The following is a 23,818-nucleotide window of genomic DNA, read 5'->3' as shown; positions in this document are numbered from 1 at the left end:
AAGAGGAGGTTCTGGGTCACTCTGTGCAAAACTTTTGCAAAGAGCAGATAAGTGTACATTTTTGTTATTTTTAAATTAAAGAAATAACTTTTACAACCACGTTAATGCAAAAAGTAAAGTGAACTTATGCATTAAAAAAAAACAGGATGGCTATCATTATACAGAAACTTAAGCTGGATATAATTTCGATCGAAAATTCTTAGGAAATTCTGAGGAACATTCATTTGTTGTTTGAAAGATTTCATTTGATTTTAACATTTGATTTTATTTTGGAATAAATGGACCTTATCAATTGAAAACCAAATAAACGGTTAGTAATCCATTAACTTGACAAATGATTTCCATCATGCTCTTTTGAATTTTCTCATCATTGCAGTCGAAAAACGAATGTCTCTAACTCACTAAATGATTAGAACAATGAGAACATTTTCTTAAAACCTTTGTTTCCTAAGAATTTTCTTTCAAAATTCTACCCATCTATGGGCAGCTCAAAAAGCAAACCCCAGATACAAATAAAAGACACAAATTAACGCAGCTTTTTAAAGAGGAGGGCCAGCTGAAGAAAACATTGTTTAAAAGTCAGCAGCTACAAACAGTGTAGCTGCTGACTTTTAACGCCTTATGGACCGCCGCATGCCATTGTACGTCATCACAATGGCATGTACAGGCACAAGCACGTAAATGTACGTGCTTGCCTTCCAGCGGGTGGGGGGTCCGATCGGACCCCCTCCCGCTGGATGCGGCGGTCCATTTCGCTGCAGGAGCGATCCGGGATGAGGGGATGGCAGTTGGTTTCTGGCCATCCCCTCTCGATCGCTCCTGGCGAATGAGAAGCTTCCTCCCTCTGTGTATAGTAAAAACACAGGCAGGGAGGAAGTGATGTCATTCTCCTCTGGGCGGTCTTATTGACCGGACTACGAGGAGAAGTGAAAGTAATTGTGCACCAACACTACACTAACACATAGGCACACATAGGTACACAAACCCCCGCCCCAGTCACAGTGTCACTGATTGCAGTGATCATTTATTTACTGATCACTGCATTTAGTGTCAGTTGTAAAAGTAAAAACTGTCAGGGCAGTTAGTGTTAGGTCCAGGGTAGCCCCCTACCACCCCCCAATAAAGGTTTAACCCCCTGATTGCCCCTAGAGTTAACCCTTTCACCCCCTTTTGCCAGTGTCACTAAGCGATCATTTTTCTGATCGCTGCATTAGTGTCGCTAGGTAGCTAGTTATTTTTTTTAGGTTCACCGCCAGGTTTTTATAGCGCTAGGTACCCCGATATACTACCCAATAATGGTTTTAACCCCCTGATTGCCCCTAGTTTACCCTTTCACCCCCTTTTGCCAGTGTCACTAAGCGATCGTTTTTCTGATTAGTGTTACTGGTGCCGCTAAGTAGCTAGTTATTTTTTTAGGTTCACCGCCAGGTTTTTATAGCGCTAGGTACCCCCATTTACTACCCAATAACGGTTTTAACCCCCTGATTGCCCCTAGTTAACCCTTTCACCAGCGATCACAGTATAAGTGTCACTGGTGACGCTGGTTAGCCAGTTAGTTATTTAGGTTCCCCGTCAGGTTTTTATATAGCGCCAGGGACCCCCATATACTACCTAATAAAAATTTGAACCCCCTGATTGCCCCTAGTTAACCCTTTCACCAGTAATCACCGTATAAGTGTTTTTACGGGTGACTCTGGTTAGTTTGCTTTTTATAGCATCAGGGCACCCACCATTTATTACCCAATAAAGGTTTAACCCCCTGATCACCCGGCGGGTGATATCAATTAGGTTTTAGGGTCAGGGTCTGCGTCGCCCCAGGCAACGCTAGGTTAGTGCCAGTACCGCTAACACCCACGCGCAAAGCATAAACCTCCCGTAGTGGTATAGAATCTGAACAGATCAATATCTGATCAGATCTATACTAGCCTCCCCAGCAGTTTAGGGTTCCAAAGAAACGAATTGTTAGCAGGATCAGCCCAGATACCTGCTAGCACCTGCGTTTTGCCCCTCCGCCCAGCCCACTAAAGTGCAGTATCGATCGATCACTGTCACTTACAAAACACTAAACACATAACTGCACCGATCGCAGAGTCAGGCCTGATCCCTGCGATTGCTAACAGTTTTTTTTGGTAGCGTTTTATATTTAAATCCGGAAGGCAGTGCTTGGTTTTCGGGGTCCCGTACGTGGCTAGGCTCCCAAAAAGTCCCCCACATGTAGTATCCCCGTACTCGGGAGAAGCAGCAGAATTAATTTTGGGGTGTAATTTGACTTATGCCCATAGCATGTGTGAGCAATATATCATTTAGTGACAACTTTGTGCAAAAAAAAATAATTTTTTAATATTCCTGCAACTTGTGGCAAAATATAAAATATTTCATGGACTCAACATGCCTCTCAGTAAATAGCTTGGGGTGTCTACTTTCCAAAATGGGGTCATTTGGGGGGGTTTTGTGTTATTTTGGCATTTTATGGCCTTCGAAAACTGTGATAGGTAGTGAGGAGTGAAATCAAAAATTTGCACCCTTAGAAATCCTGAAGGCAGTGATTGGTTTTCGGGGTGCCATACGCGGCTAGACTCCAAAAAAGTCCCACATATGTGGTATCCCCATACTCAGGAGAAGCAGCAGAATATATTTTGGGGTGCAATTCCACATATAACTATGGCATGTGTGAGCAATATATCATTTAGTGACAACTTTTTGTAAACTTTTTTTTTTTTGTGTGTGTCATTATTCAATGGCTTGGGACAAAAAAATAAATAAAATATATTCAATGGGCTCAACATGCCGCTCAGCAATTTCCTTGGGGTGTCTACTTTCCAAAATGGGGTCATTTGGGGGGGTTTGTACTGCCCTGCCATTTTAGCACCTCAAGAAATGAGATAGGCAGTCGTAAATTAAAAGCTGTGCAAATTCCAGAAAATGTACTCTAACTTGTAGACGCTATAACTTTTGCGCAAACCAATAAATATACGCTTATTGACATTTTTTTTTTACTAAAGACATTAGGCTGAATAAATTTTGCCCTAAATGTATGACTAAAATTGAGTTTATTCGATTTTTCTTATAACAAAAAAGTAGAAAATATATTTTTTTCTCAAAATTTTCGGTCTTTTTCCATTTATATCGCAAAAAAGAAAAAAAATCGCAGAGGCAATCAAATACCATCAAAAGAAAGCTCTATTTGTGGGAAGAAAAGGAGGCAAATTTCGTTTGGGTACAACATTGCATGACTGCGCAATTACCAGTTAAAGCAGTGCAGTGCGAAATTGTAAAAAGACCTCTGGTCCTTAGGCTGAAAATTGGTCTGGGGCTGAAGTGGTTAATAAGCACACTTACCTATCCAGGGTGCCTGCGATGTCGGGCGCCCGAGGCCAACCCGTCCCTCGGCTCTTGGGTCCCGGCGCTGCCACTAAGGGAACTAAGGGAAACATGCATTGGAGCCTTGTGGCTTCACTGCCCGTTTCCTACTGCTCATGCGCGAGTCACACATCGCTTTGTGAATGGGGAGCGATGTGTTCTGGGACACACACAGTTCCCAGAACACAGCACGCCCCATTCCCCAGAAGACAACGTGAGGAGGAAAAGACTGAAGATCACTGCGGAATAGGAAGAGGCAGATTAGGACAATCTGCCTAGCAACAGGCATTTTTGGTAAGTTGAAAAAAAAAATGTCAAATGTTTTTTAACCACTTCAATACAGGGCACTTAAACACCTTCCTGCCCAGACCAATTTTGAGCTTTCAGCGCTGTCGCACTTTGAATGACAATTGCGCGGTCATGCTACACTGTACCCAAATGAAATTTTTATCATTTTTTTCCCACAAATAGAGCTTTCTTTTGGTGGTATTTGATCACCTCTACGGTTTTTATTTTTTGCGCTACAAATAAAAAAATACCGAAAAATTTGAAAAAAAAAATGTTTTTTTTTGTTTCAGTTTCAAAACTTTGTAAATAAGTACGTTTTCTCCTTCACTGATGGGCACTGATGGGGCTACACTGATGGGCACTGATAAGGTGGCACTGATGGGCACCAATGTGGCACCAATGAAGTGGCACTGATGGGCGGCACGGATGGGCGGCACGGATGGGCGGCACGGATGGGCGACACGGATGGGCGACACGGATGGGCGACACGGATGGGTGACACGGACGGACACTGATAGGTGGCACAAATTGGCACTGATAGCTGGCACGGATGGGCATGGATAGGCGGCACAGGTGGGCATAGATAGGCGGCACAGGTGGGCATAGATAGGCGGCACAGGTGGGCATAGATAGGCGGCACAGGTGGGCATAGATAGGCGGCACAGGTGGGCACTCATAGGCGGCACAGGTGGGCACTCATAGGCGGCACAGGTGGGCACTCATAGGCGGCACAGGTGGGCACTCATAGGCGGCACAGGTGGGCACTCATAGGCGGCACAGGTGGGCACTCAGGCGGCACAGGTGGGCACTCAGGCGGCACAGGTGGGCACTCATAGGCGGCATCGGTGTTATAGTAATGGATGCCAATCAGTGCCAAACAATAATGCATGCCAATCAGTGATGCCCATTGTGGCCACTGATTGGCATCCATTATGGGCACTGATTGGCACCCATTGTGCTGACTGGCACCCTGGTGGTCTAGGGAGGATTATGGATTTTTATTACCTTTTCCCTGGTGGTCTAGTGGTGTCCCTGGTGGTCCAGTGTGGGCATCCTCGGGGGGGCTGTGCTGATAATCGATCAGCACAGACCCCCCCTGTCAGAGGAGCAGCCGATCGGCTCTCCTCTACTCGCGTCTGACAGACGCGAGTGAGGGAAAGCCGATCACCGGCTCTTCCCATTTACACTGTGATCAGCCGTGATTGGACACGGCTGATCACATGGTAAAGAGTCTCCGTCGGAGACTCTTTACCGAGATCGTAGTTGCCGGGTGTCAGACTGACACCCCGCAACAACGATCGCCGCGATGCGCGCCCCCGGGGGCGTGCAGCGGCTCATAATCCTAATCACGTCATATGACGTCCGGTTAGGATTATGAAACCACTTTGCCGCCGTCAATTTGTAATAGGGCGGGCGGCAAGTGGTTAATGTATTTAAAGGATTGTTTATGTATTTTTTTAAAGGGTGGCTCTCCACGTTAACTCCTTAACCACTTGCTTTCTGGGCACCTAAACCCCCTTCCTGCCCAGACCAATTTTCAGCTTTTAACGCTGTAAGTCTTTGAACAATTGATCAATTGGTATTTGATTAACTCTGGGTTTTTTATTTTTGTTACAAAAATTAAAAAAAGACAGATTAAAAAAAAAAATAATAATACAAAAACGTTTTATATTTTGTTAATAAATTTTGCAAAACGGTAATTTTTCTCCTTCATTGATGTACGCTGATGAGGCTACACTGATGGGCACCGACAGGCTGCACCGATAAGGCAGCACTGAAGGGCACTAACTGGTGGGCACTGATTAGTTGGCATTGGTGGGCACCACCTAAGGGGCGACACTGAAGGGCAATGATAGGTGCCACTGAAAGGCACTAATGGGTGGCAGTGATGGGGACTGATCGGCACTGGTAGGCAACACTGATAGGTAGCACTGATTGGCACCACTGGTGGGCATTGATAGGTGCCACTTGTCGGCACTGATTGCTGGCACTTACTATTGTGGGCACTGTGAGTACTGATTTGTGGCACTGGCAGGCGGTACTTGTGGGCACATATGAGGCAGCTTCGCCTCTTCCTCTTTTCGGAACCAATGTCCCTTCAAACAGAGCCAGCGATCGGCTTTTTTTTGTCACGCTGTAAGCGTGAGAAGAAAAAAATAATAATTACCGAGCATCTGTTTAAATCACATGATCAGCTGTCAATGGCTAACAGTTGATCACGTAGTAAGGGGCTGGGATCGGATCTGTGGTCACCCGATTCTCATTGACTCGGGTGATCACAGCGCGTTCGGGGGGGGCGTGGCCAGCTTTGAAAGGGGAGGACGTCAATAGACTGCCTCACGGCAAAGCAGATCCATGCTGTAGCCGTTATTTGGCTATAGCGTGGAACTGAACAGGTTAATATGCTTTTTTAATGCAAGCAGGGTAACTACCTACATTCCATCAGGTGTCAGCCTCTTGTAATCCTCTGTACAACAGATCAGGATAAAGAGTCAATCAGTTGTACTTTAGAGCTCAAGTGTGAACATGCTGATAGAAGGAAAATCAGAGTGACAGAGATGATCACATCAGTTTGCCATTTCTCCTTATAATGTCTAGTCACAGGTTGGGGAAGGGACAATGCAGTTATTTGTTAACTAAAGCAGAACTAAAGTAAAAAATACTTATCTTTGTTCCAACAGTCTGATTGCCCAAAAGGTCCCTCACTGGGGTCTGGGATCAAAAGTAACATTTCCGTCTTTGCAGATGACACCAAGCTATGCAGTGGAATAACGTCCTTACAGGATGTCTCCAATTTACAAGCCGACCTCAATGCTCTGTCTAATTGGGCCACTATGTGGCAGATGAGGTTTAACCACTAGAGATCCGCGCTATAGCCGGATGACGGCTACAGCGCGGACCTGCTTTGCCGGGACTACGTCTATTGACATCGTCCCGTGCACGAGCGGTCTGCGTGCCCCCTGAGGGGCGCGTGGGGCGCGCTCTGTGATCGGCGAGTCTATGAGACTCGCCTGATCATGGATCCGAGCAAGGGGTCGATCCCGACCCCTTACCACGTGATCAGCTGTCAGCCAATGACAGCTGATCATGTGACAAAACAGAGCTGGTAATCGGCTATTTTTCCTCCTCGCGCTGATAGCGTGAGGAGAGAAAAAAAAAGCCGATCACGGCCAGCTTATCAGTGCCCACCTGCCCCCTGCTTGTGCCACCCAGATATTAAAAAAGTGCCACCCAGCAGTGCCACCCATCAGTGCCCACAGTGCCATACATCAGTGCCCACAGTGCCATACATCAGTGCCCACAGTGCCATACATCAGTGCCCACAATCTGCCTCAACAACAGTGCTGCACCTCAGTGCCACATATCCGTGCCCATCAGTGTCATCTACCAGTGCCCATCAGTGCCCAGCAGTGACACCTATCAGTGGCACCTATCAGTGCCCATCTATCAGTGGTACTTATCAGTGCCCCTTAGTGCCACCCATCCGTGCCACCCATCAGTGCCATCTTATCTGTGCCCATCAGTGCCGCCTTATCTGTGCCTATCGGTGCCACCTTATCTGTGCCAATTAGTGTCGCCTTAACTGTGCCTATCAGTGCCAACCAGTGCAGCCTATCAGTGCCCACCAGTGCCGCCTCATCAGCGCATTTCAATGAAGGAGAAAAATGACCTGTTTGCAAAATTTTATAACAAACTATTAAACATGATTTTTTTTTATTTTTTTTTTTGCATCTTTTTTTGTTCGTTTAGCAAAAAATAAAACTCCCAGCTGTAATTAAATACCACCAAAAGAAAGCTCTATTTGTGGGAAAAAAATTATAAAAATGTAATTTGGGTACAGTGTTGTATGGCCGCGCAATTGTCATTTAAAGTGCATCAGCGCTGAAAGCAGAAAATTGGTCTGGGCAGGAGGTGGGTTTAAGTGCCCAGTAAGCAAGTGGTTAATGTTGAGAAATGTAAAGTTATGCACTTGGGGGCTAAGAATATGCACGCATCATACATGCTAGGGGGAATACAACTGGGGGATCCATAGTGGAGAAGGATCTGGGGGTTTTGGTAGATCATAAGCTCAATAATAGCATGCAATGCCAACCTGTGGTTTCCAAAGCGAGCAGAGTCCTTTCTAGTATTAGGAGAGGTATGGACTCCAGAGAGAGATCATTTTGCCCCTGTTCAAATCATTAGTAAGACCTCATCTGGAATATGCCGTTCAGTTTTGGGCACCAATTCTCAAAAAGGATATTGGGGAACTGGAGAAAGTGCAGAGAAGGGCAACCAAACTGATAAGAGGCATGGAGGAGCTTAGCTATGAGGAAAGATTAGAGGAACTGAATTTATTTACTCTTTGATAAGAGGAGATTAAGGGGGATATGATCAACATGTACAAATATATAAGGGGTCCATATAGGGAACTTGGTGTTGAGTTATTCACTTTACAGACAACAAAGAGGCACTCTTTACGTCTAGAGGAAAAGAGATTTCCTCTCCAAATACGGAAAGGTTTCTTCACAAACCTGCAGAGGTGGTTCTGGCCAGCTCAGTGGATTCCTTTAAGAAGGGCCTGGATTATTTCCTAAGTGTACATAATATAACTGGGTACTGACATTTATAAGTAAAGTTGATCCGGGGAAAATCCGATTGCCTCTCGGGGGATCAGGAAGGAATTTTTTCCCCTGCTTTAGGGAATTGGATCATGCTCTGCTGGGGTTTTTTGCCTTCCCCTGGATCAACTGTGGGTATAGAATTGGGTATATGGGATTGTATGATATTATCATTATATTTTTTTTTTTTGTGGTTGAACTGGATGGACTTGTGTCTTTTTTCAACCTGACTAACTATGTAACTATGCGCTTGCAAAGCTCAGTGTACATTCCACAGGGCATTGCAAACAGGCAGGTAAGTGCATTTTATTGCATAAGATATTGTGGGGTTGATTTATTAAAGCTAGAGTGCAAAACCTGGTGCAGCCCTGCATAGAAACCAATACGCTTTCAGTTTTTTTTTCTTCAAAACTTAACCACTTTAATACAGGGCACTTATACACATTCTTGCCCAGACCAATCTTCAGCTTTCAGCACTCTCCCATTTTGAATGACAATTGTACAGTCATGCGATGCTGTACCCAAATTTTTTTTCCCCACAAACAGAGCTTTCTTTTAGTGGTCTTTGATCACCTATGGGGTTTTTATTTTTTGCGCTACAAATAATAAAAGAAAGAAAGTTCTGAAAAAACAAAATGTTTTTTCTTCGTTACTGTTACAAACTTTGTAAACAAGCAAGTTTTCTCCTTCACTGATAGACACTGATTGGCACTAATTTGCAACACCGATAGGCACTTATATGCAGCACTGATAGACACTGATAGGTGGCACTGATGGGCACTACTGATAGAAAGAACTGATAGGCAGCACTGATCAGAGGTGCTGGCAGGCATCACTCATGGGCACAGAGTGCCATCTTTATTTGGCAATGATTGCCATCCTGGGTAGGCTCACCTAGTGGTCATGGGTGGGCATCCCTGGTGGCCATCCTGGGGGAGGGGGTGCTGCACTGATAGTAAGGAGAGCAGTCGATCGGCTCTCCTCTACTCACGTCTGTCAGCGTGAGTAGAGGAAAGGTCGAAACAAGGCTTAGCTTATTTATACTGTGATCAGCTGTGATTGAACACAGCTGAATATGTGATAAAGAGCCTCCATCAGAGGCTCTTTACCTATACCTATAACAGTTGGCCATTATCTTAGTTTTCAGCTGAGCTCAGTTTAGTTGAACAAGTAAATATTATAGTAGGTTTTACAATTAAATGTACAGAAGGCACATTAGCTCTGTGAAACTTTTATTAAAATATTGTCCACTGACTGAGGATTCAGTCCCCCTTTCAAGGCCAAAACAGCCCTGACCCATCAAGGCATGGACTCCACTAGACAAAGTATCACATTGCCTCCACCAGCTTGCCTGTTTCCCATACTGTATCCAATTATTCCAAAGGGAAGTGATGCAAACTCACCCGGCCATCCACATGATGTAAAAGAAAAAATGTGATACATCAGAACAAGCCATCTTCTTCCCTTGCTTGGCGGTCCAGTCCTGATTCTCATTGTAGGCACTTGTGGCTGTGGACACGGGTCAGCCTGACATAGCCCTATACTCAACAAAATGCGATCCACTGTGTGTTCAGACACCTCTATATCAGAACCAGCATTTACTTTTTCAGCAATTTGCCCTCACTAGCTCTTCTATTGATTGAACTACACAGGCCAGCCTTCGCTCCCCACATGTATTAATGAGCTATGTCCATCCATTACCCTGTCGCCGGGGTAGACTGCAGACTGGAAACATTTCAGAGAGCTGCAGTTTTGGAGTTGCTCTGACCCAGTAGTCTAGCCAATACAATTGGGCCCTTGTCAATGTCGCTCAAATCATCATGCTTGCCCATTTTTTCTGCCTTCAACATATCAACTTCAGGAACAACAGGTTCACTTGCCATTGCATACATTTCACTCACTTCAAGATGCCATTGTAACAAGATAGTCAATGTTATTCGTTTTACCTTTCAGAGGTCATAATGTTATGACTGATTAATGTATTTTAGTTATAACATTTCCAATTAGTCTGCTACCAAATGAGGGAAAGCATACATGCACAAGATTAAATAGTATACTGATATTAATTTATTATCTGTCTCAAAGAAGGTCAGAGAGAGTGAACAGCGAGGAATGTCCTTACATTTACATGGAAAGTCAGTAGATTCTTGCCAACGATCGTAAATACTGCTTGCACACACTGGGGTTTATTTACTAAAGCTGGAGAGTGCAAAATCAGGGTCACTTATGCATAAAAGCCAATCAGCTTCCAGGTTTTTTTTTATCAAAGCTTAATTGAACAAGCTGAAGTTAGAAGACGATTGCATTCTATGCAGAAGTGAGCCTGATTTCACACTTTCCAGCTTTAGTAAATAAACCCCACTTTGTGCAAACAGCTGCAGCTGCCAGCCACGCCTGTAAGATTTGTACAAAATCACTGTCAAGCTTCCCTGTTGTTTGCATATAACTGTTCATCAAAGTAGCTACATAGCAATGGGGCCTTCAACAAACCAACCCTGGACGCTGTCAGTTTGTGTCCAGGCTCTTCATTTCTGCAGTTTTGCCCCACACAAACTGGCAGCAGCTAATCAGCCAGTTTGTATGCCGTCATAGCACAAACTGTTGCTGTGCCCAAAAGGCAATGTTTAGCAATTTCTAAATGCAGAAAACTGTGGCTAAATTGTTGTGTGAATGTAGCCTTATAGCCCTTTCAGTATTGTAGCACACTCATAAAGGGTCCAAAGGACACCTATACCAGTTCATAGTACAGAAAACTAGCGCACTAAATGTACAGTAAAGCTGCAGGAAATGAGAGAAAAGGTATAATCATGGATAAGCAGAGTGAAAATGTTGTTGTTTGTGTGTGTTGCCAGCTGTGGTAGAACAGAGGACATAGGAAACTGGATCGTGGCTACACAATGAGAGAATACCCCCAAGCATGACTGAGCTTAGCCATGTCTTCTTGTGCCTCCTTATAAATCATTTAATGGGCTTTTGTGTCTCACTTACCGACAGGGATGATCAGAATAGGTGAGGGGGCCAGGCTAAAATGAATGAAAAAACTGCAGCTGCCCACATCTGTAGAACTACTCTTTGACCTAAGTTTTCATTAAAGCTAACCTGTATATTTTTTCACATTATTCTCAGATTAAATAGGCCAGGTTTGCGATAGGTTTACATTTAGGACTCAGTCACACCGGAACATGGTGCAGGAAACCTGCGTCCCTTACACATATACCGCAGTCTGCTGCGGTTGTCATGTCAATATAATCCTAACACCACCCCATCACAAATGCAGTGCTTTTTTCTGCCCCGGATAACATGGTACTGTAATAAACTGAGATCCGGTGCAGTGCTTTTATGAAAAGTAGTGCACGCTTTCAGCTCATTCAAAGTCGCATAGGAATCACACAGGAACGCAATCCATGTTCCTGTGCGATTCAGGTGTGAAATGACCTTAGAAGTCATTTGCTTTTCAATATTATGCTTTAGTCACTTGCTTTCTATTTATGATGCCTGGCATTTTAACTCTTATGCAACATATATTTTGAAAGGATCTGAAAAAGAAACAATTTGTCACCAAAAATAAAAACATAAAAATGAAACCCACTGCATAATACATTGAGATGACAGTGACTCCTTACCATAATAGTTTTCAGTCTTTTAACTTCATCTTCTTGATTGCGGTAAGATTCCAACTCTTGCTGCACCGATTCAGCAACTTCAGGAAAAGGGCTATGGAGATTAACAGAGATGGCTCATAGACGGTGTATTATGTATGATTGCTAGTAAGTATAGGGTGAGGTGGGTCAGGGGAATCCTCCATTTAGTCTAAAGCAAAGGAATGTAAAGCACATTTTTCTTAAAACAGAAGGTATTAATAGGTCATCAATATCTTAACCACTTCAGCCCCGGACCATTTTGCTGGCTTAAGACCAGACCACTTTTTGCGATTCAGCACTGCGTCGCTTTAACTGACAATTGCGCGGTCGTGCGACATGGCTCCCAAACAAAATTGATGTCCTTTTTTTCCCACAAATAGAGCTTTCTTTTGGTGGTATTTGATCACCCTTGCGTTTTTTATTTTTTGCGCTATAAACAAAAATAGAGCGACAATTTTGAAAAAAACGCATAATTTTTTACTTTTTGTTATAATAAATATCCCCCAAAAATATATAAAAAAACGTTTTTTTTTCCACTCAGTTTAGGCCGATACGTATTCTTCTACATATTTTTGGTAAAATACGCGATTATTGATTTGCGCAAAAGTTATAGCGTTTACAAAATATGGGATAGTTTTATGGCATTTTTATAAATTTTTTTTTTTTTACTAGTAATGGCAGCGATCAGCGATTTTTATTGTGGCTGCGACATTATGGCGGACACATCGAACATTTTTGAGACCATTGTCATTTATACAGCAATCACTGCTATACAAATGCAGTGATTCCTGTGTAAATGACACCCTCAGTGAAGGGGTTAACCAGTGGGTGGCAGTGTAGGGGTTAAGTGTTCCTAGGAGCGTGTTACTAACTGTTGGGGGCTGGGCTTTCTTTTAGTGAACACTGATCTCTGCAGAGATCAGTGTCACTTGCTGCTAGGCAGAATTGGGAGATGCTGTTTACAATGGCATCTCCTAGTTCAGCCGCCCCGTGAGACGATCACGGGTATGCCCGCGGTGATCGAGTCCACGGGACCCGCGACCGGACCCACGGGGGTCCCGACCGGCACGCAAGCACGCCGGCGGCGGCGCGATCGCGATGGCAGGGCGGCAAATTTAAAGGGACGTACAGGTACGCCCATTTGCCTGCCCGTGCCATTCTGCCGACGTACATCGGCGTGCGCCGGTCGGGAAGTGGTTAAAAAAAAATGTATTCCTTGTTTTTCGGGATTTGTGTTATAAGTGATGTAAATACCTTGTTTTAAAAGCACACACTATATTGTAATAAGTTTACTATAAAATATTGGAATTTTAGTGATAAGAACCATGCGTTCATAGAAAGTCACCATGCAAAGACTTTCAAATGTAAAATTAAATAATAAAATGCCAACAAAGTGAGAAAGATGGGACAAAAAATACAAATTCAGTATTTCTCAACACACCTGCCTTTATGTTTTTGCCAGAACTTATCAGATACAGTTAGATCGTAAGACTTTTTGTTCTTCTTCTTTGGTCGGGCTCCAGAGGGGCTACTTTCTGCTGCTGGGGTCTCTTCTAGATTGACTCTGTTAAGATGAAAGTCCTAGAACAGATGAAAATGTGAAGGTTAGGGCTGTTCCACATGCATCTGTCAACAAGTGACTCAGCATGTAAAAAACACAACAGACACACATGATGAACCCAATCTTTAAAAGACAGTCTATCAGTATTATAAGTAACAATACATATACAGAGTATTTATTAACTACTTAAGGACCAGGCCTCTTTTTCAGACTCGGTGTTTACATGTTTAAAACTGTTTTTTTTTTTTTATAGAAAATTACTTAGAACCCCCAAACATTATAAATTGTTTTTTTTCTAACACCCTAGAAAATAAAATGGCGGTCATTGCAATACTTTTTTTCAAACCGTATTTGCACAGCGGTCTTACAAGCGCACTTTTTTTTTTGGAAAAAATCATATTTTTGAATAAAAAAATAAGACATCAGTAAAATTAGCCCAATTTTTTTTATATTGTGAAAGATAATGTTACGCCAAGTAAATTGATACCCAACATGTCACGCTTCAAAATTAAGCCTGCTCGTTAAATGGCGTCAAACTTTTACCCTCAAAAATCTCCATAAGCGACATTTTAAAAATTCTACAGGTTGCATGTTTTGCGTTACAGAAGGAGGTCTAGGGGTAGAATTATTGCTCTCGCTCTACCGATCGCGGCGATACCTCACATGTGTGGTTTTCATATGCGGGTGCTACTCACGTATGCGTTCGCTTCTGCACGCAAGCTCGTCGGGACGGGATTTATTTATTTTTTTTTTTAAATCTTATTTATTTTAATTGATTTTATTTATTTTTACACTGTTTCAAAAAAAATAAAAAATAGATCGCTTTTATTCCTATTACAAGGAATGTAAAGATCCCTTGTAATAGAAAAAAGCATGACAGGTCCACTTAAATATGAGATCTGGGGTCAAAAAGTCCTCAGATCTCATATTTGGGCTTAAATGCAATAAAAAAAAAAAAAAAAAAAGCTACAGACAGCTCCGGTAAATGGCGGAGGGCGCGGGAGAGCGGCAGGAGGGGGGTGGCACCTCTCCCGTCGCAGATAATCGTGATCTCACTGCGAACCCACCGCGGAGACCACCATTATCGTACACACGACCGGCGCCTGAAGAGATGGATATCTCGGTTGTGGCAGCAGCTGCTGCTGTTACCGAGATATCCCTCTTCAAAAAATGGACGTACATCGTCGTCCGCCAGTCGTAAAGTGGTTAAAGAATCTGCAAAACATTTTTTATGGCATTACAAAGTCATGTGCCTAATTCTTGAAAGTACTGTGACAGTTTTATTAACAGTTGACAGTTGTGACAGATTGAAGTAGTTTTTGTTTGTGTTGCTATGGCTGCAACAAATCAAAGTTGCTGTCAGTTCATAGACAATAAACTGGAAAAAAATGTAACCACCTCTCACCCAGCCACTCTACATAAATGGCCTGGAGGGAGTAGTGTCGTTCTGGGAGGACATACCTGTATATTTTCTTAGTAGCACACCTTGTACGCAATGCAGCTTGACCTGTGACTGCTGTGTCCACCTGATACAGCGGATCACTGATTGGGTTACCGACCCACTAGGATTGGCCCTGGTGCCATGTGATAGCTGTGAGCAATCACAGCAATCATATGTTCAGTAGTAAACAATGGCTTTTATTCAAGATGTATTTGGTTACTACTGTGATCTCTGTGATTTATCACAGTAAACACATACTACAAGGCCAATCACAGTGTCATGATTTTTTGATTAATGATTACATTTTTAATTATTTATTTTTACATACTGTCACCAGAGCAAGTGCAGTGTCATGTGTCAGTGTTCATGTGCGAATAAGGCTGAAAAGTGCAGCCAGTCACAGTCCATCACCACACCAGCCACATCATTGCCAGACCAGTGTAGCTAGAATAAGTGTTCCTGATTGCTAGCACACCAGACCAGTGCAGCCAGTAAGTGTCCCTGATTGTCACTACACCAGTCTTGGTGTCACCAGACCAGTGCAGCCAGCAACAGTGTTTCTGGTCTCTACCACACCAGTGCTGTGTTGCTTCTGCCTGCACTAACTTTGGCTTGTTTTTTGATAATGTTTTTGCCCGCTGCCTGGATCGATCCTTTGCCTGTTTGCTGACCATGTGCCACCTAGACTACCCACATGGACATCCAACCGACTATGTTTCTGTGAGACACCAGTCCCAGCCATCCCCTGTGGACAACTGCCCTCCTGGAACCACAGGAACGCTTTACTTCTTACTTTCTCAGACTCCTGTAGTTCCTGGCCAGTGAACATGGCATTCCTGAGGGTTAGCCACTTACCAGTAGGCTAGGCTTACTTGGCTTATACAACTGGGATGGCAACAAGTAATGCTACACTAAGCTATATTCCCTAACCACTCGTACAGAGGCAAACATTACAGTACATTGATTTTGATACAACTGGTTGATTTGTGTGATATACCAGATACAATGTCCCATACATAATCAGTCCAGACTAGGGATGAGATTCGTGTTCGGCTCGAACATCGGCTGTTGACACGTTCGGCGAATACCGAACGTTATGGGCCGTTCGTGCCAAATTCGTGTGGCGCTCATGGCCCACAATGCAATGCGCCATCGCAGTGCATTGCTGGCTCATGATTGGCCAAGCATGCAATGTGACCCCACATGCTTGGCCAATCACAGCGCCGGTAGCGAGGAGAGCCATGATTGGCCACAGGCAGGATGCCTCTGGCCAATCATAGCTCAAGCTGTGTAGTACACGCCCCACACTATATAAGGCCGCCAGCGCGGCGGCCTTGTGTAGTGTGTTGGCGTCTGTAGGAGTTAGTGAGTGTTCTCTGTGTACCTTCAACACAGTACACCCCATTCGTTATCGGCCGATTCAGCCTTCTTGCTCTTCTGCAATTGAGCTTTTAGCAATCGGCAGGCATTTGTGGGTGTTGTCTGCGTGCCCTGACCGCACTATACACCATTATATCCACCTATATAGCTAACTATATTGCTCTTCTGTAATAGAGCTTTCAGTCAGTTGTAGGAGATTGTGCTTGTTGTCTGCGTGCCCTGACCGCACTATACACCATTATATCCACCTATATAGCTATCTATATTGCTCTTCTGTAATAGAGCTTTCAGTCAGTTGTAGGAGATTGTGGGTGTTGTCTGCATGCCCTGACCGCAATATACACCATTATCCACCTATATAGCTCTTCTCTAATTGAACCATCTGCAGGAGTTAGTTGGTGTTGTGTGCCTCCAGCACAATATACACTACCCAATTGCTGGTTTTCCCATCTCCCTTCAGGCCATTACCATGTCTGGAAGGCCAACAAAGAGAGGCAGACAGGCACGAGCCGATAAAAGAGGGCAAGCAGGCTCTGTGTCTAGAGACAACAGTGCTGGTCGTGGACGCGGTGCATCATCATCATCAGCACGTGGCCATGGGACACGCTTGTCCTTATTTTCGGCAGCTGGACGTGTTGAGCCGCATCATGCCGAAGACTTGGTAGAGTGGATGACCAAGCCCTCTTCATCCTTCTCATCCTCTCTCACCCAGGCTCAGGGTACTAGCAAAGCAGCTGCCAACGCATCCTCTTCCCTTGTCTCAATGTCATCATCAGTGACTCCTTCCCTAGACCCACCACGTCCTCCTGAGGAGTCCCCTGAACTCTTTGAGCACAGTGTTGGGTACATGCTCAAGGAGGATGCCCAGTGTTTTGTAGGCTCTGATGATGATACTCAACTAGAGGAAGGCAGTAGCGTGAGCACAGAGAGAGGGGATGCTCAAGAAGGAAAGCAATCTGGCAGTCATGTTCCACAAGCTGCAGCATACTGCCAGGTTTGCTCCAGCGATTAAGAGGGAGGGGATGATGAGGGCACTGACTCCAGGTGGGTGCCTGGTAGGAGAGAGGAGGAGGAGGAGGAGGAGGCACACGTCCAACGAGGCAGGATGCCCTCCGGGGGGCCAGCTTAGGGGCAGCACACCGACTGAATCACATCGCAGAGCTCCGCCAGGGGACTGCCTCTGTGCGTTATTCTAAAAGCTCTTTGGTGTGGGCCTTTTTTGAGACGAGTGCATCAGATCGCACCGCTGCTATTTGCAAGATATGTCTCAAGTGTATCTCGCGTGGCCAAAACATCAGCCGCTACGGGCACCACATGCTTGACCAGACATATGTTGACCTGCCATGCAGCTCGTTGGCAAGCGTACCTCAAAGACCCCCACCAAAGAACAAAGCGGACCTCTCCTTGCTCCTCATCAGCTGGGATCTCCAACCCCACTAGACCTTCAGTCCTCTCTGAAACCTGCTCTGAGAGGAATGAAGGTGTAGAATTAGGTGTGTCACAGCCAAGTGCTTCCGGGCACTCTGCTAGCAGTACACCCACGTCCGATTATAGCAGGCAAATTTCACTGCCCCAGCTGCTGGACCGTCGAAAGAAGTTCACTCCCAGCCATCCACATGCCCAGCGGTTGAATGCTAGCTTGGCTAAATTGCTAGCACTTCAACTGCTGCCTTTTCAGTTGGTAGACTCGGCCCCCTTCCGTGAGTTTGTACACTGTGCGGTTCCTCAGTGGCAGGTCCCCAAGCGGCACTTTTTCTCACGGAAGGCGATTCCGGCTCTCTACCGGCATGTGGAAGGCAATGTCCTTGCCTCGCTGGACAGGGCAGTCAGCGGTAAGGTGCATATTACCGTTGACTCATGGTCCAGCAGGCATGGACAGGGACGTTACCTGTCTTTCACGGCCCATTGGGTCACTCTTCTGGCAGCTGGGAAGTTTGCAGGACAAGGTGCAGTAGTGTTGGAGGTTGTTCCGCCACCACACCTCCAAAATGCTACTACTGGTTGTGACACACCTCTCTCCTCCACCCCCTCCTCTTCTTCTTCCATGGCCTCTTCCAGTGCTCTGTCCTAAGAACCAGCGGTGCTCCGTAGGCGTTCAAGGGGCTACGCAAGTACGCAAGCAAAACGATGCCATGCCGTGCTTGCGCTGGTTTGTTTGGGGGACAGGGGCCACACTGGGGCAGATATTTTGTCAGCTCTGCAGGGGCAGGCCGAGAGGTGGTTGACGCCACGCTAGCTTAAGCCAGGAATGGTGGTTTGAGACAATGGCACCAACCTCCTCTCCGCCCTCCGACAGGGACAACTGACCCATGTGCCCTGTGTGGCTCACTTCCTTAACCTGGTGGTGCAGCAGTTCTTGGGCAGGTACCCGGGCTTACAGGATGTCCTGAAGCAGGCCCGGAAAGTCTGTGTGCATTTCCGCCGATCATTTAATGCCTGTGCTCGGCTGGCTGTGCTCCAAAAGGAGTTGAACCTGCCCAAGAACCGCCTTATATGTGACATGCTCACCAGGTGGAACTCAACGTTGGCCATGCTGCAGCGGCTGCACACGCAGCAGAGGGCCATCAATGAGTACCTGTGCGACTACGGCACCAGGACAGGGTCAGGGGAGCTCGGTTTTTTCTCACGCCAGTGGGGCATGATCAGGGATGAATGCACTGTTCTGTCACCGTTTGAGGAGGCCACAAGGATGGTGAGCAGTGACAGTGCATGCATCAGTGACACTGTACCCCTTGTCCACCTGTTGGAGCATACGCTGCGTGGAATAATGGACAGGGCACTTGAGGCAGAACAGAGGCAGGAAGAGGAGGACTTCCTTGCCTCTCAAAGCCCCCTTTATCCAGACAGTGTTCCTGCTGTTCCACCCATCACACAGGAAGAGGACGAGGAGGAGGAGGAAGAGGAGGAGGATGATTGTGTCAGCATGGAGGTGGAGGCTGGCACTCAGCATCAGCAGCAGTCTTGTAGGAATGATTTACAGTCCTAAGAAACCCGTGGACTTGTACGTGGCTGGGAGGAGGTAGCTGCGGATCATGTTGTCCTTAGTGACCCAGAGGACTCTGGACCGAATGCCTCAGCTAACCTACGCTGCATGGCCTCCCTGACCCTGCAAAGCCTGCGGAAGGATCCTCGTATTCTTTGGATCAAGGAGAGGGACCATTATTGGCTGGCCACTCTCCTTGATCAACGGTACAAGGGTAAGGTTTCCGACCTTATCTTGCCATCGCAGAGGGAGCAGAGGATGAGACCTCTCCGGGAGGCCTTGCAGAAAGGTCTGTGCAAAGCGTTCCCAGAGACTGGGAGGTTACAAACTCCTGGTCCTGGACAACGTGTTGCTGAGGCATCGGTCAGAAGGAGCGGTGGAGAAGGTGGCCGTCTGACCGATGTGTTCAGACAATTTTTTAGTCCGCAGTCCCAAAGTATGATCAGTTCCAGCAACCATCGCCAGCGTCTGATTTACATGGTGCAGGAATACCTAGGGGCAAGGTCAGACTTGGACACCTTTCCCACCGAAAACCCTCTGGCTTACTGGGTCTTGAGGATGGATCACTGGCCAGAGCTTGCACAGTATGCAATTGAGCTACTGGCCTGTCCTGCATCCAGCGTTCTTTCGGAAAGCACCTTCAGTGCTGCTGGTGGCTTTGTTACCGATCACAGGGTGCGCCTGTCCACCGACTCGGTTTGATCGACTGACCTTCATAAAGATGGATCAGTCTTGGATCACCCACAGCTACCAAGCACCTGAAGCTGATGTAACCGAATATTTTTTTTTTTAAATATTACATCCCTTCAAGACTGCCTATGCTGATGCTGAGTGACTGTCCTGTTATGTTGTCTATCCTCTTCCTCCTCCGCTGATATGCTGGAAGAACATTTTTGGTTCTGGGTGATGCCACCAGCCCAATTTTTCAGCCCCTGTTTAACAGGGGTGTTTAATTACAATTTTTGATGCAATGCTTTGCAGCAGGGCTCATTCCTGCACCACAACTAGAGTACATGGGAGAGGTTGCAGTGTCGTGGCACCAGCACCAGTGCCTAAGGCCCAATTTTTCAGCCCCTGTTTAACAGGGGCATGTAATTACAATTCTTGATATAATATTTCACAGCAGGGCCCGTTCCTGTGCCCACCTAGAGTAACTGTGAAGACTTATAGTGTTGTGGCACCTGCACCACAACCACCAAATGCCCAATTTTTCTACCACTGTTCAACAATGGCATGTAATTACAATTCTTGATATAATCGTTCACAGCAGGGCATTCCAGCACCCAAGAGTCACTTTGAGGGCTTACAATGTTGTGGCAACACCAACACCTTGTTACGCCATTTCTGCAGAGCATATAGGGCAGGACCCTACTTTCAAACATCCAACTTAAACGTCTCCTACTTGCAAACGGAAGGGGACAACAGGAAGTGAGATGAAAAAAGACGGATGGCAAAACAAATTATACAGGGGTGACAACCCTTCCCTATGTTTTCCAAAAAGCTTAAAAATAGATTTTTTGACTGGAGCTACACTTTAAAAATGTGCCAGTTCAAAATTACAAACAGATTCTACTTAACACAACAAAGCTACACAGTCCCTGTCTTGTTTGCACCGCCTGTATACTGCTGTTCTGAGTATATAGGGCCTGGGGGCCCCACGCCTTTCCTCTTTTTAATATGGGTACGGGGTTCCCCTTAATATCCGTACAAGACCCAAAGGGGCTGTTAATGGGCGGGGGGGGGCTACCCATGCCATTTTTCTCAATGGTTTTCATCCATATTGCCAGAACCAGATATTACAATAAAAACGCAGGAAATTTTAAATGACTTTTTTTCCGTTAAATGTAATTTAGTGCAGGGACTGTTCTAAACACGGGAAACACGTGGCACTTCACAGGCATACTATAGACACCCCCCAGGCATGATGTTTAAAGGAATATTTCACTTTTTTTTTCACTTTAATCGTCATTAAAATCAGTGCTCCCGCCAAAACGGCCATTTTTAAAAACATTTTAGGCATTGACCCATGTCCCCTGGGGCAGGAGCCAGGTCCCCAAACCCTTTTTAGGATAGTATCTTGCATATTAGCCATTAAAATTAGCACTTTTTATGTCGAACGTTCGAGTCCCATAGACTTCAATGGGGTTCGTACGAATTTGCGATCTGTTCGAAAGTTCTGATGCGAACCGAACCGGGGGTGTTTGGCTCATCCCTAGTCCAGACAATGAAAAAGTCTCATAAATGTGATGTCACCATACTTGGGAGTAGTAGAATGTGTTTTGGGTTGTAATTCTAAGTATGCCTATTATGTGTGAAAAATATCATTAAACTGATAACTTTGTGTAAAAAAAATGTAATTTACATTTTTTTTTAAGCATTATCCAAAAAAATGGCAAAAAAATGATGTCTTCAAAAGAATCACCATGCCTCTTAACAAATATATATATTTTCATTCCCTATTTTCTAAAAATTTGTGGCAAAAAAAAAAAACGAAGTCTTCAAAAGATTCACCATATCTCTTAGAAAATATCTTGGGGTGTTTGCTTTCTTAGATACGGTCATTTTGTGGGTGTTTCCCACCGTCCTGGTGCTCCAGGGCCTCCAAAAAATGTGATAGGTATTCAAGAAATTAGATGCATAGTTTATGCTCCTTGAAAACCCAAAGGTACTCCTTGGATTTTGGGCCCCTCTATGCATCTAGGCTGTGGAAAAGTCTCACATATCCCATGTATCCTCATACTTGGGAGGCACATCAGAATGTATTTTGGGGTCTAATTATAGAATTAAGTACAGTGAGGAAAAATTGATATTTGACCCCCTGCAGATTTTGTAAGTTTGTCCACTTACAAAGAAAAGAAGGAAGGGTCTATAATTTTATCATAGGTCCATTTTAAATGATAGAGACAGAATATCAACCAAAAATCCAGAAAAAAAAACACGATACAAACGTTATAAATTGAGTTGAAGTTCAGTGAGCAAAAGAAGTATCTGATCCCCAAGCAAAACATGACTTAGTATTTGGTGGGAAAAAACCCTTGTAGGCAAGCACAGAGGTAAGACGTTTCTTGTAGTTGGTTACCAGGTTTGCACAAATCTCAGGAGGGATTTTGGTCCACTTGTCTTTACAGATCTAAATCCTTAAGGATTCTTGGCTGTTGCTTGACAACTCAAACTTTCAGCTCCCTCCATAAATTTTCTATAGATTAACCACATCAATGCAGGCCCCTTCCTGCCCAGGCCATTTTTCAGCTTTCAGCACTGTCACACTTTGAATGACAATTGCACAGTCATGCTACACTGTAACCATGTGAAATTGTTATAATTTTCTTCACACAAATAGAGCTTTCTTTTGGGGGCTCTTATCCAAGACTTTACAATACATGGCCCCATACATTGGCCCCTCAATGCAACAAGGTCAGCCTGTACCTTTAGCAAAGAAACAGCCCCAGAGCATATTGTTTCCACCTCTGTGCTTGACTGTAGGGCTGGAATTTTTAGGGTCATAGTCAGCATTTTTCTTCCTCCAAACACAGTAGAGTTAATGCCAAACAGCTAAATTTTGGTTTCATCGGACCACATAATTTTCTCCCAATACTTCTCTGAATCATTTAGATGTACATTGGCAAACTTCAGGCAGGCCTGTACATGTGCCATCTTCAGAAGGGGGACTTTGCAGGCACTGCAGGATTTCAATCCATGGCGGCGTATTGTGTTACCAACAGTTTAGTGACTGTGGTCCCAACTGCCTTGAGATTAATCAGCTGATGTGCCTGCAGTGTTCTAATGAGGAAAGTTGTATTATTGCTATTCATTTAGAAGTAATCAACCCCAAAAAATTCATTTTTTTTCAGAGGATGCCTAAAATCTGACTTGTTACTTAGTGCAGACTTCTGGAAAATTCAGTGAGCCAAAATCACACATTTTGGGGACGTTCTGTACTTCCAACTGTGTACAGAAGGCCTTCAGGTTGCTATATAGCAATACATTTTACAGAAAATTACAGTTGTTGCAAATTAAAAAGTACTTTTCCTTTTTATTCTGCATTTGTACTGTATATGCTATATATTTTTTTTCTATTATTTGCGAAAAACCCTTTAAGGGTTTTTACAGCAAAAGGGGTTAAAACATCTGCAATCAAAATAACTTGTTTTTTATTTTTAAACAACAAAGAAAAAAAAAATTCTTCCACCTCCACATTGTGGATCATTTTGTGTAGTTCAGTTTAAAAAACAAAACAAATAAATGTATCTAATTTATAGGCTTGAGCGCCACAAAATATGGAATAGTCCAAAAAGGATAAAATTGTTGTAGCAGTCATTATACATGTGTTATTGACCAAACTATAGAAGAACATTATGCTTTGTAAACCTGACAGTATGTAGGTTATAGAGGTCTATTTACTTTTAGACAGCTTAAAATATTTTAAAACCAGAACATTTGACACAGCTGGAAAAAGGAAATTCATTTCAAACTATGATTAACACATTACTTTTCCACGAGCATTAGCACAAGCATATAGCACTATGACTGTAAGAGATCTCCAGCTCTGAAAGCCCAAGACCT

The 23,818-nt window shown here is 44.5% G+C and overlaps 1 protein-coding gene across 1 annotated transcript in view; it reads right to left on the bottom strand.

The window, feature by feature from the left end:
* The window catches only part of SCFD1 (sec1 family domain containing 1), a 210,123-nt gene that overhangs the window by 124,426 nt on the left and 61,879 nt on the right, over positions 1-23,818 (bottom strand). Inside the window, exons 11-12 of the mRNA XM_077464793.1 lie at positions 13,332-13,471; positions 11,873-11,963 (exon numbers count right to left, since the gene is read on the bottom strand). Coding sequence (XP_077320919.1) covers positions 11,873-11,963; positions 13,332-13,471 — 231 coding nt within the window. The remainder of the gene's footprint in view (positions 1-11,872; positions 11,964-13,331; positions 13,472-23,818) is intronic.

This window comes from Lithobates pipiens, unplaced genomic scaffold (assembly GCF_037356315.1).
Source record: "Lithobates pipiens isolate NorthernLeopardFrog02 unplaced genomic scaffold, aLitPip1_a1.2 Scaffold_30, whole genome shotgun sequence".
NCBI classification, from domain to species: Eukaryota; Metazoa; Chordata; class Amphibia; order Anura; family Ranidae; genus Lithobates; species Lithobates pipiens.
The sequence above is the reverse complement of the archived record's forward strand: the minus strand, read 5'-3'. Positions and strand labels throughout refer to the sequence as shown.